This window comes from Thalassophryne amazonica, chromosome 12 (assembly GCF_902500255.1).
Source record: "Thalassophryne amazonica chromosome 12, fThaAma1.1, whole genome shotgun sequence".
Classification (NCBI taxonomy): Eukaryota; Metazoa; Chordata; class Actinopteri; order Batrachoidiformes; family Batrachoididae; genus Thalassophryne; species Thalassophryne amazonica.
In genome coordinates this window covers 50922865-50942693 of record NC_047114.1, presented here as the reverse complement: position 1 = coordinate 50942693, position 19829 = coordinate 50922865, and the positions used below count along the sequence as shown (strand labels likewise).

Genomic DNA, 19829 nt, shown 5'->3' with positions numbered 1-19829 from the left:
CACTTAACTTTTTAATTAGTTTTACAGTCTGTTAGCTTGATATTCCATTGTTTGTAGATTCACTTAACCTTTTAGTTAGTTTTACAGTTTGTTAGCTTTATATTTCATTGCTTGCAGATTCGCTTAACTTTTTAGTTACTTTTACAGTCTGTTAGCTTTATATTCCATTGTTTGCAAATTCACTTAACTTTAGCTTTATATTCCATTGTTTGCAGATTTTGTAGTTAGTTTTACAGTCTGTTAGCTTTATATTCCATGGTTTGTAGAGTCACTTAACCTTTTAGTTAGTTTTACAGTCTGTTAGCTTTACATTCTATTGTTTGCACATTCACTTAACTTTTTAATTAGTTTTACAGTCTGTTAACTTTATATTTCATTGCTTGCAGATTCACTTAACTTTTTAATTAGTTTTACAGTCTGTTAGCTTGATATTCCATTGTTTGTAGATTCACTTAACTTTTTAGTTAGTTTTACAGTTTGTTAGCTTTATATTTCATTGCTTGCAGATTCACTTAACTTTTTAGTTACTTTTACAGTCTGTTAGCTTTATATTCCATTGTTTGCAAATTCACTTAACTTTAGTTTTATATTCCATTGTTTGCAGATTTTGTAGTTAGTTTTACAGTCTGTTAGCTTTAAATTCCATTGTTTGAATATTCACTTATCCTTTTAGTTAGTTTTACAGTCTGTTAGCTTTACATTCTATGTTTGCAAATTTACTTAACTTTTTAATTAGTTTTACAGTCTGTTAGCTTGATATTCCATTGTTTGTAGATTCACTTAACTTTTTAGTTAGTTTTACAGTCTGTTAGCTTTATATTCCATTGTTTGCAAATTCACTTAACTTTAGCTTTATATTCCATTGTTTGCAGATTTTGTAGTTACTTTTACAGTCTGTTAGCTTTATATTCCATGGTTTGTAGATTCACTTAACGTTTTAGTTAGTTTTACAGTTTGTTAGCTTTATATTTCATTGCTTGCAGATTCACTTAACTTTTTAGTTACTTTTACAGTCTGTTAGCTTTATATTCCATTGTTTGCAAATTCACTTAACTTTAGTTTTATATTCCATTGTTTGCAGATTTTGTAGCTAGTTTTACAGTCTGTTAGCTTTAAATTCCATTGTTTGAATATTCACTTAACCTTTTAGTTAGTTTTACAGCCTGTTAGCTTTATATTTCCTTGCTTGCAGATTCACTTAACTTTTTAGTTAGTTTTACAGTCTGTTAGCTTCATATTCCATTGTTTGCAGATTCACTTAACGTTTTATTTAGTTTTACAGTCTGTTAGCTTTATATTCCATGGTTTGTAGAGTCACTTAACTTTTTAGTTAGTTTTACAGTCTGTTAGCTTTATATTAAGTTAGTTTTAGATGTACTTAACTTTATGGCTAATTTTACACTGTGGTAGCTTTTTATTCAGTTTATTTTTGAATTTATTCAACTTTATATTTAGTTGTACAGTCTGTTAGCTTTATATTCTATTGTTTGCATATTCACTTAACTTTTTGTTAGTTTTAAAGCCTGTTACCTTTATATTCCATTGTTTGCAAATTCACTTAACTTTAGCTTTATATTCCATTGTTTGCCAATTTTGTAGTTAGTTTTACATGCTGTTAGCTTTATATTAAGTTATATTAAGTTTTAGATGTACTTAACTTTATGGCTAATTTTACAGTGTGGTAGCTTTTTATTCAGTTTATTTTTTATTTTTTATTCAACTTTATATTTATCTTTACAGTCTGATAACTTTATATTCAGTTATTTTTAGATTCCCATAACTTCATAGTTAGTGCCTTACTTAGGTTTCTTCACAGGTAGTTTCACCTTCGCTGAATTTTATATTCAGTTATCTGAAATTTTATATTAACTTTTTACTTAGCTACTTAGTCTGTTAAATTCAATTCAGTTCATTTTAGATTCACTTAACATTTTACTTGGCTCCATGCCCAGTTTAATTAATTATTAATTCATTTTATTGTATTTGATTTACATTTAGGTAGTTGTTCTTTTTTTTCTTTCAAACAGGATGGGATATTTCCACAACTGTTTGCCAGAAGACATATGGGAGACTCAAGCCTTGATTTGATGTGTTTTGTTGAATTGAAATAATTTTCTTTTCCACTCCATCATGAGGGTTTTATTAAAAAGTAGACCTGAAAATTCAGCTACAATTTGCCAGAAGGTACATCTGAGATGCAAGCCTAGATTTAATGTTTTGGTGAAAGAAAACCCTCCTTTATACCACTTCATCATGAAGCTGCAAGATGCAAAACATGCACTGTGCACAATTTCTCCAGTCACAGCCAGAGAAGCCTAAAACTTCTTCTGGGATGTCTGGGTGTCTTGGTGGCTTTCCTCACTCTTCTTCTTCTTGCAGAGTCAGAGTTCTCAGTTTTGAGAACTGTCTACTCCACACAGATTTACCATAGAGTGCCATAATGTTTGCATTTCTTCATAGCTTATGTAAATAAAGTTCAAGACATATTCAGTGACTTGGAAATGTTCATGTATCCATCCCCTGACTTGTCTGAAGAAAAGTGGCAATAAAATTGATTATTTATAAGTATTATACCAAAGGGGCCCATTGCTTATGCAACCCATCATCTTGGATTTTATATTTTTAATTAATGTATATCAAGTTGTAGAGATTTACTATCAGTTTGAGTCTAAGGAAGATAATTTTAGAAATGTTTATATTGAGAACCCTGATTTACTTTTTATATTTGAAATGCCATAAACAAATTAAAATGCGTGAAATACCAAGGGGCTGAATACTTTTGCAAGCCTCTGTTGGAGGGAAGCCACAAGACATACAGATAAATCTGTCTTGTGGCTTCCCTCACTATCCTTCTTGCACAGTCATTCAATTTCCATTTTTGAAAACTACCCATCCCAAACAGATTTACCATGCAGTACCATTGTTTGTATTTCTTATTGGTTGATGTAAATAAAGCCCGAGACATGTGCAGTGACCTGGAAATGGGCATGTATCCGTCCCCTGACTTGTCTAAAAAAATGTGGATGCAAAAATGATTTGTATGAAGTTTTTTTTTTTCTCAAACCCATTGAATTAAAACTGAAATTCATTTGCCACTGGCCAAATATGGACCTACAGTAGTGTTCAGAATAATAGTAGCCCAATTTCATAGCCTTAAGAGTGTGCATATCATGAATGCCTGGTCTTGTTGGATTTGTGAGAATCTACTGAATCTACTGGTACCTTGTTTCACATGTAACAATAAGAAATATACTCAAAACCTGGATTAATCTTTTTAGTCACATAGCACTACTATTATTCTGAACACTACTGTAAGTGTAGTTGTTTCAAAAAGTTAAGGTTGTCTGCTTAATTATGGATGAACTAGCACTACAACAGATGATAGTGAGTTCAAAAATCAGCAATTACAAAATATTGTGAATATGATGGAATATAATATTATCCTGAAACTAAGCATGCTTTGTTTAATGCAAAATACTGACATCCTCAGGTGCTGAAGGAGAAACAAAAAAATATGAAGAAGCTAAATGAAGTCTTCATAACAGATGGCAACATGATCATAGTTCTAACTGACAGTGTGGATATGACGATGAGTGTGAATGTTGTGATTCTGAGTTGGGTGATGCTGATGACTGACGTGGCGGTGCTGATGAGGTTGATGGTGGATGTGCTCATCATTGTTTTGCACTGTTGTGGAATTGACACCCAACTGAACTCTGGGTGATGTAGTTTCCTTCTTGTTTTGTCCTAATGGCGCGGTCACATTCATTGTGGTGCTGATCAATCCACTTGACAAAGTAGAGTTGGCCTGGAAGAGAATTGTAAATAAATATGATAAAATTACATTCTATTGTTGTGTGCTTTTTAACATGAGCACATAAAAAGCCAGAATTTATGAAGTCCTGTGGACACACTGGACAATGTAGGAATTCTGAGGTAAAGACATGAATGGGCATGTTTAGTATTTACTTACAGTGCAGTTGCATATATTTTTAAGATAGGTGGCTCGGATTGCAGCCTCTACATAGGGTAAATGCAGGAAACTGTAAGGTAGCACCACATGGAAGCTGAGCAGACCACACCTGAAAGAGAGAGACAGAGAAGAAAGCAGACTAAGCACTATTAAACAACTTCATTCCTTATTTTCCTATAAATCTTAAAATTCTTGGAATAGTGCAGCAGATAACAGAATATTTACAGAGGAATCCTTCAAATCTGGAACGAAGCACCAAAGTTGGCACAAATACTCCTTAGACATTACTCTTTTGAAAAAACTGAGTAGCCACTTGAATTTTCAGCAGGCAGCCAGGTAGGGGTCAATTGAAGAATTACACAGGGGTCAAAATTTAAAAATGTTTCAATCATACTTGAAAGCTATACCACATTATTTGTCTGATCACAACGATACCAAAAAGGTATAGTTTGGACTATCTGTGACTGAATGTTATGGAGTTACGGGGTAAAAACAGCAAGAATGGTAACAAAGGTCAGCATTAGTTTGTACAGGGGTCAGATGTTAAAGTTGCTCTAAATATTGTAAAATGTGATGCAAATTATTGGTTGAGTTAATAGGGTTTTAAAAAGGAATAGTTTACACTATGTGGCATGCTTAGTTATGTTACAGGGTAACATATGTCACATGTCATAGAATCCAATGGACGTCGACATTGCTCTACCTTTACCTTGCAACACAGTCAAGACTATTTCATTTATTAATCCTATTAGTTCAACCAATAATTTGCACCACTTTTTACCAAAATTGGAGCAACTTTAACTTCTAACCCCTGTACAAACTGAAATTGACCTTTGTCACCATTCTTGTTGTTTTTACCCCATAACTCCATAACATTCAGTCATAGATAGTCCAAACTATACCTTTTTGGTATCGTTGTGATCAGACAAATAATGTGGTATAGCTTTCAATATGACTGGAGCATTTTTAAATTTTGACCCCTGTGTAATTCTTCAATTGACCCCTACCTGACCGCCTGCTGAAAATTCAAGTGGCTACTCAGTTTTTTCAAAAGAGTAATGTCTAAGGAGTATTTGTGCCAACTTTGGTGCTTCTTTCCAGAAATGAACAATTGTTACAGTTATCTGCTCCACTAGAAGAAGAGTTAGTGCTCAAACAGAAGTGTCCTTTTTAATTATGTGTCTTAAACACACAAAACTTGATAGACCTTAAAGGGCACCCATCCATCCATCCATTTTCTTCCGCTTCATCCGAGATTGGGGCAGCAGCTCAAGCAAAGCCGACCAAATCCTCTGGATCCACACACACCTCCCCCAGCTCCTCCGGGGGAACCCCGAGGCGTTCCCAAGCCAGCTGCAAGACATAGTCCCTCCAGCGTGTCATGGGTCTTCCCCAGAGCCTCCTCCCAATGGGACGTGCCCGGAACACCTCTTCATCGAGGCGTCCAGAGGGCATCCGAAAAAAAGATGCCAGAGCCACCTCAGCTGGCTCCTTTCGACGTGGAGGAGCAGCAAATTGACTCCGAGCTCCTCCCGAGTGACCGAGCTCCTCACCCTATCTCTAAGGGAGTGCCCAGCCACCCTGTGGAGGAAACTCATCTCGGCTGCTTGTACTCGCGATCTTATTCTTTCAGTCATGAGCCAAATCTCATGACCACAGGTGAGGGTCGGAATGTAGATCGATCGGTAAATCGAGAGCTTTGCCCCCCCACTCAGCTCTCTCTTCACCACGACGGTCTGATACAGCGACCACATCACTGCAGATGCTGCACCGATCCGTCTGTCGATCTCACGCTCCATCGGTCCCTCACTCATGAACAAGACCCGAGATACTTAAACTCCTCCAGTTGAGGCAAGGACACTCCACCGACCTGAAGAGGGCAAAGCACCTTACTCCCCCTTGAACTGCCACCTTATCGTGGTGGGGGAGTTTGCGTACCCAGATGATCCTAGGAGCTATGTTGTCAGGGGCTGGTAGGGTCTCCCATTGCAAACAGGTCATAGGGGACGGGTCAGACTAAGGCAGTTCAGAAGCTCCCATGACCAGTATAATATCAAGGACTGAGACGTCGCCCGGTACGGCGGAGCCCGGGCCCCACCCTGGAGCCAGGCCTGGGGTTGGGGCTCACGTACGAGCGCCTGGTGGTCGGGCCTTAGCCCACGGAGCCCGGCCGGGCCCAGCCCGAAAGAGCGACTTGGGAAAATTTGAACAGTGGTCAAAGGGCAGTGGTACCACCCCCGATGAGCTAGACAACCCTCCCCCGTTCATCTTGTTCAGGGAGCGCAATGGAAATATTTTAACGTGCAAAAGTCTATGGCATGCAAGCATTATGTGCACTAGACATGAACATTGCACAATCACTCCAAACACACCAAGTGTCACAGCAAGTCAGCACGTCTCCGCGATGCACTGACTCGCACTGAGGCCGTCTGGATGGGGTCTGACAGCCATGACAACATGATAATACAAATACATCCTCTGACACATGAGCTGTACATTTTGTATTACTGTTTTTGTATTATTATTGTATACCAGTTATACAGCTTCATGATGAAGAGGTATAGAGGAGGATTTTCTTAAAAACAAGACCTGAAAGTTTAGCTACAAATTACCAGAAGGCACATCTGAGATGCAAGACCAGATTTGATGTTTTGGTGAAATAATGTCCTTCTCTGCTACACTCCATTATGAAGCTAAGAGTGGTGATGCAAAATGCAGAATTTTCGCTGTGCACAATTTGTCCAATCACAGCAACAAAAGTCTATAACTTCTTCTGGGTTGTCTGGGTGTCTTGGTGGCTTTCCTCATTCTTCTCCTTGTTGCACAGTCAATCAGTTTGTGTGAACTGTCTACTCCACACAGATTTACCACAGAGTATAGGTGTCAAACTCATTCCAGAAAGGGCCAAGAGGGTGCAGGGGTTTTTTTTGTAGCCACCAACTCCACCAGGTGATTTCACTGATGAACTCTTCCCATCTGCTCATCAGTGAAATCACCTGCTGGAGTTGGTGACTACAAAAAAAACCCCTGCACCCTCTTGGCCCTTTCTGAAATGAGTTTGACACCTATGGCATAGAGTGTCATACTGTTTGTATTTCTTCGTAATTAATGTAAATAAAGTCCAAGACATATCCCGTGTCAGCTTTACCATCAGAGAGCCTCGTCTACAACTACCACAAGACTCCAAGCTGTCATTGATGTTAAAGGGGGCAACACACGAGATTAAGAACTGGGGTATGGAAACTTTTGATCAGGGTCATTTGGTTAGTTTTTGTTGTCACTATGATTTAAAAAGAGTATTGTTTGACAATAAATGGCTTCACCCAACCAGGGAGGGAAAAGAAATCTGCCAGGGTATGTAAACCTTTGAATATATATATATAGTGGCACCTGGCCTTACCTATCATACACAAGGAAGTCATCTTTGTCTCCATCCAGGGCCTCCCACACGTCAGCTTGAAGGGGTGCCTGCTGATAAACAGGAATACCAGGGGGCGTTCTTCTCTTCAGCTCCCAGAACATGGCTCGTGACTGAGGGTCACGCTTATTCACGATCATGAAAGACACGGCTGTCAAATTGCTGTGTCTGAGGTTGTCACGCAGGCCTTTGAGCCTGCAGAATGGAAGCAAGCATGAGAACATGCTGGGTGTCAGACTCCTGATAGTTTGAAATGTCTGAAAAATGTGGCTTCATATCGTGTGTGTGTTTGTGGTTGTTTTTGTTTAAAGAGGTGATAATGTGTAGGTGTTTTGACTGACATTTTACAATTACATATGTTTCAGGTTTCATTTTAAACATCACAGTCCCACAATTCTGTGGCATCAAGTCACTATTTTCCTGCTGTAAACAAATATGCTTGAAAAGACTCATTCTAGAAATGTGTGACATTCATGAGTGTGCGAATCGGTGAATGTGAGGCATTATTGTAAAGCACTTTGAGCATCTTCAGCTTCAGATTGAAAAGCATGATATAAATACAGGCCATTTAACATTTATTCCAGCCTATCAGCATATCCCAGTGGTGATTGGGTGGGAGGCGGCCAGTGGGGTAAACCCTGGGCAGGCCACCAGTTTATCACAGGGCAGACACACACACACATAAAAAAAAAAAAAACTCTTTCACTCTGTCACCCACAGCTATGGTCAGTTTCACCAATTCACCACTTTTGGAGGTGGGAGGAAGCTGGAGGGAACTTATGAAGAGAAGAAAATGCAACTCGGTCAGGAGTGAGCCTGGGACCTTCTCACTGTGATGCAACAACCACTAAGGGCCAAGTCACACAAGGAGAAACACTAGTAAACAGTGGTACCCAAGGAAATTTTATTATTTTGCACCTTAAATAACGGCGCAGTTGCTCGGAGATTATAATGACTGTGGTGCTCAGGCACAGGCTCACACAGAGATGTGCTCCCACACCACTGACTTCATGAATGAAACTCGGTCAATAATGGATAATTCTGTAAAAATGTAGTATATATAAATGTATCGTAATGGTTTTCGGAGCCGCGCTGCGCTGAACACAGCAGCAGCTGTACGACGTCTCAGCTCAGCAGTGCAGCTGGAAAAGATCAGCTCTGCATAACTTTCAACAGTAATATTTGGGAATGTGTGCGCGTCAGAGTAAGTTTAATACTGTCCTTACAACCCCAATTCCAATGAAGTTGGGACGTTGTGTGAAAAGTAAATAAAAACAGAATACGATTTGCAAATCATCTTCAACCTATATTCATTTGAATACACCACAAAGACAAGATATTTAATGTTCAACCTGATAGACTTTATTGTTTTTGTGCAAATATTTGCTCATTTTGAAATGGATGCCTGCAACACGTTTCAAAAAAGCTGGGACAGTGGTATGCTTACCATTGTGTTACATCACCTTTTCTTCTAACAACACTCAATAAGCATTTGGGAACTGAGGACACTAATTGTGAGTGCCATGATTGGGTATAAAAGGAGCATCCCCAAAAGGCTCAGCCATTCACAAGCAAAGATAGAGCGAGGATCACAACTTTGTGAACAACTGTGTGAAAACATAGTCAAACAGTTTCAGAACAATGTTTTTCAATGTTCAATTGCAAGGAATTTAGGGATTCCATCATCTACAGCCCATAATAAAATCACAAGATTCAGAGAATCTGGACAACTTTCTACACATAAGAGGCAAGACCGAAAACCAACATTGAATGCCTGTGACCTTCGATCCCTCAGGCAGCACTGGATTAAGAACAGGAACACTTCATAAAACCATTGTCAGATAACACAGGTCGTCGCTACATCTACAAGTGCAAATTAAAAACCCTACCATGCCAAGCGAAAGCCATATGTCAACAACATCCAGAAACGCTGCCTTGTCTGGGCCTGAGCTCATTTGAAATGGACAGACACAATGTGGAAAAGTGTGCTGTGGTCTGATGAGTCCACATTTCAAATTGTTTTTGGAAATAATGGATGTCATGTCCTCCAGACAAAAGAGGAAAAAGACCATCCAGATTGTTACCAGCGCAAAGTTCAAAAGCCAGCATCTATGATGGTATGGGGGTGTGTTTGTGCCCATGGCATGGGCAACTTACGCATCTGTGACGGCACCATCAATGCTGAAAGGTACATCCAGGTTTTGGAGCAACACATGCTGCCATCCAAGCAACGTCTTGTTCAGGGACGCCCCTGCTTATTTCAGCAAGACAGTGCCAAGCCACATTCTGCACGTGTTACAACAGCGTGGCTTCGTAGCAAAAGAGTGCGGGTACTAGACTGGCCTGCCTGCAGTCCAGACCTGTCGCCCATTGAAAATGTGTGACACATTATGAAGCGCAAAATATGACAACAGAGACCCCGGACTGTTGAACAACTGAAGTTCAACAACTGTTGAACAATTAGCGTCCTCAGTTCCCAAACGCTTATTGAGTGTTGTTAGAAGGAAAGGTGATGTAACACAGTGGTAAACATACCACTGTCCCTGTTGTGTGGGCCGCTGAAGAGGAGGTACTGCTGGCCCACCACCACAAGATGGCGCCCTGCTTGAAGTGCGGGCTTCAAGCATGAGAGGGCGTCGGAGCGACCGGGAGTGACAGCTGTCACCCATCATCCGTACCAGCTGTCACTCATCCACTACTCATCACCACCACCATAAAGGCCGGACTGCAACTCCACCTCCCCGCCGAGAAATCAGCTACCATTCAGGTAACTTCTCTGCTGAATCTTACTCGAGCATTAGTCTGATCTCTTTTGCAGCCGTTTTCCTGGGACGGATTCCTTGTCTGCTGTGTTGGCGTTTGGTGTGGACTGCGACGGCTTCGCCTCACACCCCAAACCAGATAAGTGGTTGTCTCAGGAGCTGCACGAGTGTGTGATTTGGAGGTGGAGGTTCTCCCTCCTAACTGAACACTGACTGTGGGATTACTGAGTGTGCGAACTCACACTCATCAGTACTGTTTCTGTTCTCTGCCAGCAGTACCGGGTCTGACTGCTGAAGACAGTGGCCACCTGGGGCGCAGGGCTTGGCGGCTCCGGTGTTCTTCAGATCCGTTGGTGGTGGAAGCTGTGTGGGATCCGGCTCTTCTCTCGCCAGATGTCTTCTATCTTCGAGCCTGCCCACACGTCACCTTGTGTATAATTGACATTCCACCATATTGTTATTGTCTGTACTTCGTTGTGCGATTCACAACATTAAATGGTTACTTTTTGGCTTATCCATTGTCCGTTCATTAACGCCCCCTGTTGTGGGTCCGTGTCACGACACTTTCACAACAGTCCCAGCTTTTTTGAAATGTGTTGCAGGCATCCATTTCAAAATGAGCAAATATTTGCACAAAAACAATAAAGTTTATCAGTTTGAACATTAAATATCCCCAGACAGCAAATAGATCCGGGCCGGATGTAGTCCAACATCTGGTACCAACCCTGAAAACAGATCCGGTCCAGACAGTTTTGGCACCCTGGCCCAGATCCGGCACGGCTCCGCTTTACAGTTCTGGAACAGATCCGGACCAGATCTGAACTGGATCCGCAAAAGACCAACCGTTTACAGACCATATCTGGCACAGATCTGGGGCAGATGTGGACCGCATCACAGCACCGTGGCAGGAACAAGTTTTACAGGGGTAAGTTCCGTGGATCTGAGGAAACTGATTTGTATCTATAACACACAGATCAGTGTCCCTGGACTTATAAAACTTGATTGTCATAAAGAAACAAACCGCTTTGCAATAAGCATTTAAAAAAGCCTGAGTGACGATCACGATTACAGAGTACAGAGTTTACAACCACTAATGGATAGTTTCTACCGAGTGCAGATAAAATTGCTTATCGTTATGCCCCATGTTCCTGCCACGGTGCTGTGATGCGGACCACATCTGTCCCAGATCCGTGCCAGATATGGTCTGTAAACGGTTGGTGTTTTGCGGATCCAGTTCAGATTTGGTCTGGATCTGTTCCAGAACTGTAAAGTAGAGCCATGCCGGATCTGGGCCAGGGTGCAAAAACTGTCTGGACCGGATCTGTTTTCAGGATTGGTACCAGATGTTGGACTACATCCGGCCCGGATCTATTTGCTGTCTGGGTCTTGTCTTTGTGGTGTATTCAATTGAATATAGGTTGAAAAGGATTTGCAAATCATTGCATTCTGTTTTTATTTACATTTTAGACAATGTCCCAACTTCATTGGAATTGGGGTTGTACATAATTTAATGTAAATTAATTTTACCGGCTCGATATCCTGGTCAGAATGGCATTTTAACACGTATTTTGCAAGTGTTTTTCTGAGTGTGTTCAGTCGCGAATCCCCATTGAAAATGCATTAACATCCAGGAACTTCATCAATATTTTGCCCGGTTAGGAGGTGTCATGTCGCTGTCCACGAAGGGATGTTCACGTTTAGTAGGCAGCATTGGGAGTGCGGACTCTCGTACTCATTTATTAACCTCTTTGCGTGTACGTAATAAAGCAGCAGGTCAGTGTGTATTGTTTTGTCACTATAGTGCTTAAATAATTTGTGGCATTAGAATTTGTTTATTTTTTTCCAATAATTTCTTACTCATAGATGGAATTTTTTTTTTTTGTTCATCAAGTCTGCTTTCTTACTTGGAGGCCTGAGTGAGGCAGAACTGTCAGCTGGCCTGCAGCAGAGCCACCACCACGACATTTCCCAGCTGCTCTTGCATGGGTGCGTGTCCGTTTATGTGCCAGGAGGGAGCAGGCTTGCAGATCCTGGAGGCATCATTGTCCCCTTCGACTAAGAGAGTGACATGCGAGGCCCACAGCAGACTTGGCAGGGCCGTATACAGCAGCCACGGGAAAAAGAGAGAGGGCATTGTCCCTCTCTGGCAGCCTAGACTCAACCTGCCCGAGGACAAACATGGTAATATTTAAACCACTGACCGTGCTCCGTCCAGACATTTGCAAACAAAACCAGTGTTGGATTCTGAGATGTTCATTATGAAGCAACTAATGCTACTGCTGAGAACAAAAGTGGCCTCTACTGCCCTCTAGGTTGCATTGTACCCTGCACTCATGTCTTCAGCTCTGGTAAATTATTAACTCTTCGACTAGAATGCTTGTAGAACACCATAACTGACTACCATAAAGTTACTGTTCCTGTCTCCTTGAAAATATAAAACATGCATTAAAATAAGGAAGTGAAGCTGAATCCCAGACTTCAGATGTGCTACACCTTTATTTGGTCTTCTTTACTGTTTAATAACATGAACACAGAACACAGGCTGCAGCGACAGACAGCACGTGCAGGCCGTCTGGGCTCCAGTTCAACTTTTGGCACTTTGTCCTGATCCGAAGAGACAGTGAGTCTGAGGCCCCAATAATTAAAAGTAAATCTTCATTGTCTGGCTCATGACATGGAGATAATCTGCAAAATGAGTTCATTATGTGGTAAACAATCAGGCAAAGTGACAAGAATGTCGGAACACACAGACAGACAGGCAGGCTGGCAAAAACTAAAAGACAAAGAGGTGCCTGATGATGCATTCACAGCCCCCAAAACAACCAAAAAATGGTCCTATATTCATAAATGAATATCTAGGGTAGCTTTTGTGAGGATATGCAAATTATAATTTTGATTATTTTATTTTATTTATTTATTTATTGTTTGGGATTTGATTGCAAATTTGATCCCGAATACGTTCACCTCACAGCTCCGATTTCATTAACATTCCACAAGCTGGGAACACCCATAGCAGGATAGTTACTATTCCATCAGATCAAATAAGTTAGTCAGTAAATACAACCAGCCACGGACAAGTAACAGTTTAACTTTCACAGATTTGAAGCTGAGAGTGAAAACTGTATCCAACTGTATCCGGGATTCAGAACCTTAAATACTATTTCACTGCTGGATTTTACTGCATTCAGAACATGAATGACCATATATAAGCCTAAAAAGAAGCACTTACCGCTGTTCCCCCTATAACCATATAAACAGACTGCAGATCCCCGTGGGTTTTAAAGCCTTTGGGGTCGACTGTGCACTTCCCCCAAAGCAAACACAGAGAGAGAGAGAGAGAGAGAAAGATTGACTGTTTCAATCCTGTTTCATGAGTTACCTGAGGGTAACTCATGGGGGTGGGCTCAGATGAACGGATGAATCAGTGATACCCTGACTGAACACTTAAGCTGAGTGTGGACTCAGAAAGCCTGGATCAAGATTAAAGTCCAGTCTTTCCTGGACGTGACCATCAGAAGTGTATCTGTATGTGGCTAAAGTGTTGAACTTGTAGAGACATTCACATATCTCGGCAGACGGCAGTGAGATTCATGCCTCTAGGTCATCTGCCTTTGCGATTGGGACACACCTAGGAAAACTTCTGGAGTCATGAGTTGCTGGTCAGAAGTGTTTGGAGATGTCAACATCTTTGCATGAGAACTCGGGTCTTTCGGGTCCTGATGATTCATATGTTACTGTATGGTTGTGAGATGTGGATGCTAATCACTGATCTAAGTGATTAGTGATCTATGACTCGGTCTCTTTGGAGAATCATTGGATACCAGTTGAGTGACCTTGTGTCAGCTGTTACTTGAGGAGACTCAGATGAGGAGTATTACTTGCATTGCCTGGGAATGTCAGGCTACAACATTTTGGCCGCGTTACCCATTTGTCTGGTCATGATCCAGCACGTAGGTACCTCAGGATAAAGGACCACATTAACTGGAGAAAGCCAGGGACTTGCCCATGCTTCACCTGCCTGTAGCATATACAGTTGTATGCAAATGTTTGGGCACCCCTGATGATTTCCATGATTTTTCCTCTATAAATCATTGGTTGTCTGGATCAGAAATTTCAGTTAAATATATCATATAGCAGACAAACACAGTGATATTTGACAAGTGAAATGAAGTTTATAGGATTTACAGAACGTGTGCAATAATTCTTTAAACAAAATTAGGCAGGTCTATAAATTTGGGCACCCCAACAGAAAAAAATACATCAATATTTAGTAGATCCTCCTTTTGCAAAAATAACAGCATCTAAATGCTTCCTATACCTTCCAATGACAGTCTGGATTCTGGTTGAAGGTATTTTGGACCATTCTTCTTTACAAAACATCTCAGGTTTGTTGGTGTCTGAGCATGGACAGCCCGCTTAAAATCACACCACAGATTTTCAGTAATATTCAGGTCTGGGGACTGAGATGGCCATTCCAGAACATTGTTCTTGTTCCTCTGCATGAATGCCTTTGTAGATTTTGAGCAGTGTTTAGGGTCATTGTCTTGTTGAAAGATCCAGCCCCGGCGCAACTTCATCTTTGCCACTGATTCATGAACATTGTTCTCAAGAATCTACTGACACTGATTGGAATCCATGTGACCCTCAACTTTAACAAGATTCCCAGTACCTGCACTGGCCACACAGCCACACAGCATGATGAAACCACCTCCAAATTTTACTGTAGGTAGCAAATGTTTTTCTTGGAATGCTGTGTTCTTTTTCAGCCATGCATACCGCCCCTTATTATGTCCGAATAACTCAATTTTAGTTTCATCAGTCCACAGCACCTTATTCCAAAATGAAGCTGGCTTGTCCAAATGTGCTTTAGCATACCTCAAGCGACTCTGTTTGTGGTGTATATGCAGAAAAGGCTTCTTCTGCCTTACAGCATCTCTTTGTGCAAAGTGTGCTGTATAGTTAAGTGATGCACAGAGACACTATCTGCAGCAAGATTATGTTGTAGGTCTTTGGAGCAGGTCTGTGGGTTGACTATAACTGTTCTCACCATCCTTCGTTTCAGCTTATCTGAGATTTTTCTTCATCTGCCACTTTGGGCCTTAACTAGTACTGTTCCTGTGGTCTTCCATTTCCTAACTATGTTCCTCACAGTGGAAACTGACAGCTGAAATATCTGAGATAGCTTTTTATATCCTTCCCCTAAACCATGATGTTGAAAAATCTTTGTTTTGTGCCCAAATTTATGCACCTGCTCAATTTTGTTTAAATAATTATTGCACACTTTCTGTAAATACTGGAAACTTCATTTCACTTCTCAAATATCAGTGTGTTCATCTGCTATATGATATATTTAACTAAAATTTCTGATCCAGACAACCAATGATTTATAAAGGAAAATCATGAAAATTGTCAGGGGTGCCCAAACATTTGCATACGACTGTAAATAGTTCCTTTCAAGCGGAGGGGATGGACCAGCTGTCTGTCTGGATGGTTCCCTTCAAGATCCAAGGTCTTTTTGCAGTGTGCTGGAGGGAGCTATGTAAGACACCAATGTATGCTCCCAAATTTGAAGATGAACACACTCACCTGAATGACTGCAATCTCACACCAACATATACTATAGTATTTTTTTTGGAACTGAGAAAGTCGCTTTGATGACTTGCAAAACAGGATTCCAGCTGGTGTACAGTGGCATCCTTGATACAAAGGGTAATTCAGAAGTTTTAAGCCTGATCCAGAAAAAGTATGGCATGGTTCTCCATCTTTTGCATTCTGAGAACCCAGCATTTCTCAACATTACACCGACTGAGTCAAAACATTACACATTCTTGAGAAATACTGAGTTCTCAGAATGCAAAAGATGGAGAACCATGCCCTATTTTTTCTGGATCAGGCTTAAAACTTCTCAGTCACTCCTCGTATCTCCTACATCAGTGACTGAGATCCTGCCTTGACATCCATATTAATTTTAAGCTCTCACTTTGTCTGGGACTCTGATCTACACCTGATTGTGGTTGACTTAATTATGTTATCCTGCTAGTGGGCAATGAGAAATAGCAGCTTGTCTCAATTCCAAATTTTCTCTGAAGTTATTCCATCCTCTGTCAGTCTTGTGTAGTGCTTTGTGTTCTGTCTTGATAGAATGTTCATAGCAGATGGCCACCTTCCTGAGTTTGGTCTGCTTGAGGTCTCTTCCATTAGAACAGTAGCACTCAAACCAGTCCTCAAGTACCACTTAACGTTCACATTTTCCATCTCTTCCTGCTCTGCCATAAACCGATTAGGTCATCTGTCACTACTTGATTGGCTACACACCTGAATGAGCCGAGCTGGAACATGTGTCTGTTTGGTGGTCCTTGGGGACCAGTTTGAGAACCACTGCTGTAGAACATAAACCCACTGCTGTAGAACATAAACGCTGAGAGAGTTTTTCCTTATTCGTCACCAATGTGCTTGCTCATGGGATGGTTAAGGTCTCAACCATACTCATGCTTAGGGCTTTGATGTGAATTATGTTGTGATTTGGTGCAATATAAATTATTTAAACTGAACTGGACATGGAACAACCGAAAGAACTTGATATTTTTTAAAGGATTAATTGGGAGACTGGGCCATTGTCAACATTAAAATGGGATATCAGAGTGTGTTAAACCCACATAGAGATCAGACAGACCAGAACCTCAATTCCAGCATTTGAAAATATGGATTCTTTATATTGAGACATGAGGTCTCTTTTTGACTTCTTGGCTTGAATCCATAGTACATTTTTCAACTAATATCAAACTGTTTCCACATGTTTAAACAAGTGGTCGCTACAGTGAATCTGTGTTTTGGAGAGAGGAACTTCTCAGCTAATGGGGGTAGGGGCTGACTGCAGATTTTGAACAGCAAAGGATTAATGTCAACTTAGTATGAGTAGAGACACTGTTCATGTGAACTGAACACATAAAACTGATCACGTTTGGGACTGAATTAACTTTTGCTGAATAAGCGAAGTGCACATCTCAGGGTGTGTGGTGCATTATGAGTACGCTACATTTTTCAGCTACCAATCCACATTCAAAGATGGCAGAAAGCAGCGAGGAGTGCTATGATTTGGACCATTTCAACCGTTGGAAAGTTGACGATTTAAAGCGTTTTTGTAAGCTCCGTGGATTGCATGTTACAACCAGGACTGTGTACGGCAGTAGACAGAAACGGAAAGAAGAGCTGGCTGCCCTTGTGTGTGCTGCATTGGTACAGAAACTGTCGTTAGTGCTGACAAAGGAGGAAAAGAGAGCTGCTGTTGAAAATGACCAGTTCTTGTTGATAGCTGGAGACAAACAAATTTCTGACCCGTTGAAGGCAACTGACAGATGGTTAGACGAAGTCCAGGGTCTGAAACTGTGGCCACCTTGCATGTTAGCCGATATTGCAGAATATTTGCTAAGCAGGGTTGAAAATCGCTACTCCACCGGCTTCGTAATGACTACAAGGAAGGTGGGTCTCACATATAATCTCTTTGGTGTCACGTTTGTTTTGATAAGTTGACAGACATACAATAAGTGCATGCATGCAGTTTGTTTATAGAACATGTCAATATTACAATATTACGCGCCACGTTATTCATGGCGTGACATTACAGTCTCAAGCCGATGCACGAAAACAGCGTCATCAGGCACATTATAATTCGGCACAGTTTCAGGATATTGACAAAATAGATGTGTGCAAGAAACTTACAATTTTAGTCAGTCTTTTACGTCCATCTGGATCTTTTTCTGTGGGGAAATTGTTTAGGATGAAAGGAGATTTACACCAGATTTCTTCTTCTTGCTGTCTTTGGGTGAACTCGGCGGAGCCTTGCAATCGTGTGTTTTCAGCCTCCTTTCAAGCCAATAAATTCCGTTCGAGCATTTGAAAACAGCACAATGCGCACCTGTCATTACTGTATGCATCACTTAAAGCCTTTGAAACAATCCCTACCTTAACTTTCACAGTCCGCTAACGCTACCGTATACGAAATTCAGTGGCAGCGGTGTGTGTTTGGTAGCTGGAATTTTTGACCCTGCTTGACCCACGCATGCACAGATGCGTTGCACACTTTGCTTACTGTCAGCTTGTCACTGCAGCAGCACTCATAGGGGCCTGTATCTCCATTAGCATCGAGTTCTTCACAATACTGGATTTGCAAAATATGGAATTTTCTTCTCACATTAACTTTAAATAATTTTAAAAAATGCTTCTTTTTAGGGAATGCCACCATTATCCAAAAAAAAAAAAAAAAAAAATCATTGCGTTTATTTGTCTGTCTTTTAGCAGGATTACGTCAAAACTACTGAACAAATTTTGACGAAATTTTCACCACAGATAGGTATTAGGCCATGGAAGAAACCATTAAATTTTGGAGGTGATCTGGATCCAGAACCAGATTCTGGATCAAGTTTCACTTTATATGCGGTATGAAGGATTTCTGTTAGCAGGATTTCGTCAAAACCACTGCATGGACTTTGACGAAATTTTCAACAGATACATATTCATCCATGGAAGACTCCATTAAATTTTGGAGGTGATCTGAATCCCGATTCTGGATTAAAATTCACTTTATATAGGCTTTGAAGGATTATGTCAAAACTGCTTCATGAATTCTCACCAAATTTTCACCTGATAGATATTAGTCCATCAAAGACTCCAATAAAATTTTGGAGGTGATCTGGATTCTGGATCAAGATTTCCCTTTATATAGGCTTGAAGGATTACGTCAAAACTGCTTCATGGATTCTCACCAAATTTTCACCACAGACAGATATTAGGCCATGGAAGACTCCAATAAAATTTTGGCGGTGATCTGGATCCGAATCCGGATTCTGGATCAAGATTTCCCTTTATATAGTCTTTGAAGGATTTCTTCTAAACTACTGCAAGGATTCTCACCAAATTTGCACCACAGATCGATATTAGGGCACGGAAGACTCCATTAAATTTTGGAGGTGATCCGGATCCAGATTCTGGATCAAGATTTCCCTTTATATAGGCTTTGAAGCATTTCTTCAAAACAACTTCATGGATTCTCACCAAATTTGCACCACAGATAGATATTAGGGCATGGACGCTTCCACTGAAATTTGGAGGTGATGCGGATCCGGATTGTTGAATGCAAGAAATCTCTAATTGCTCTTGTTTTAGATGTTTTCTGCTTCTTTTTTCACTTGGGAATGATCTGAATTGGTGCAGTATTGATGTAGAATGTAAACCATCAAGGGCTAACCAGTTACACAATGCAATTATACTTAAAGAAAACTCTCAGTAAACTTTCTTGTCACCACTGAACAGGAAAAAACATCATTAATGTCCAGCAGCATGGAGAGGATCCCTACAGAGGTAAACATGTGCATGTTTGAACTACTAAATGTAAAGAACACCTCTGATTTGTGACCCCTTACACGGCACTGCATCAAAAGCTGTTATTGATCAATAGCTGATATAACCACATCGGCAAAGGATTACTTTGGGAAACCTTTGTTAAGCGCTACCATAGGGAATTCACAAATGGCACTTAAAACTTTACTGTGCAAAAAAATAAGCCTTGTTAACCTTCTACAGAAAACACCCTGACTTCTCTGTGCTCAGAGGCACCTAGGTGGTCCAACAAGCAGTGTAAATGTGTTGTGGTCATACAAATCAATACTGCAGAGGTTTT

General features: G+C 40.7%; 1 protein-coding gene and 1 long non-coding RNA gene across 2 annotated transcripts; both read right to left on the bottom strand.

Annotated features, from left to right (window-relative positions):
* Positions 1 to 1279: 1279 nt before the first annotated feature.
* On the bottom strand, positions 1280 to 1564 carry LOC117522562. Its single transcript, XR_004564243.1, has 2 exons — positions 1531 to 1564; positions 1280 to 1350 (listed from the first exon to the last, which is right to left on the bottom strand). It is a non-coding gene; the product is annotated as an uncharacterized LOC117522562 (long non-coding RNA).
* A 1754-nt stretch (positions 1565 to 3318) lies between these two features.
* selenop2 (selenoprotein P2) lies at positions 3319 to 12314 on the bottom strand. Its single transcript, XM_034183998.1, has 4 exons — positions 12058 to 12314; positions 7374 to 7586; positions 3974 to 4082; positions 3319 to 3808 (listed from the first exon to the last, which is right to left on the bottom strand). The coding sequence occupies exons 1-4, from the start codon at positions 12285 to 12287 to the stop codon at positions 3566 to 3568; spliced, it is 795 nt and encodes a 264-aa protein (XP_034039889.1). The 5' UTR covers positions 12288 to 12314; the 3' UTR covers positions 3319 to 3565.
* Between the last annotated feature and the right edge of the window lie 7515 nt (positions 12315 to 19829).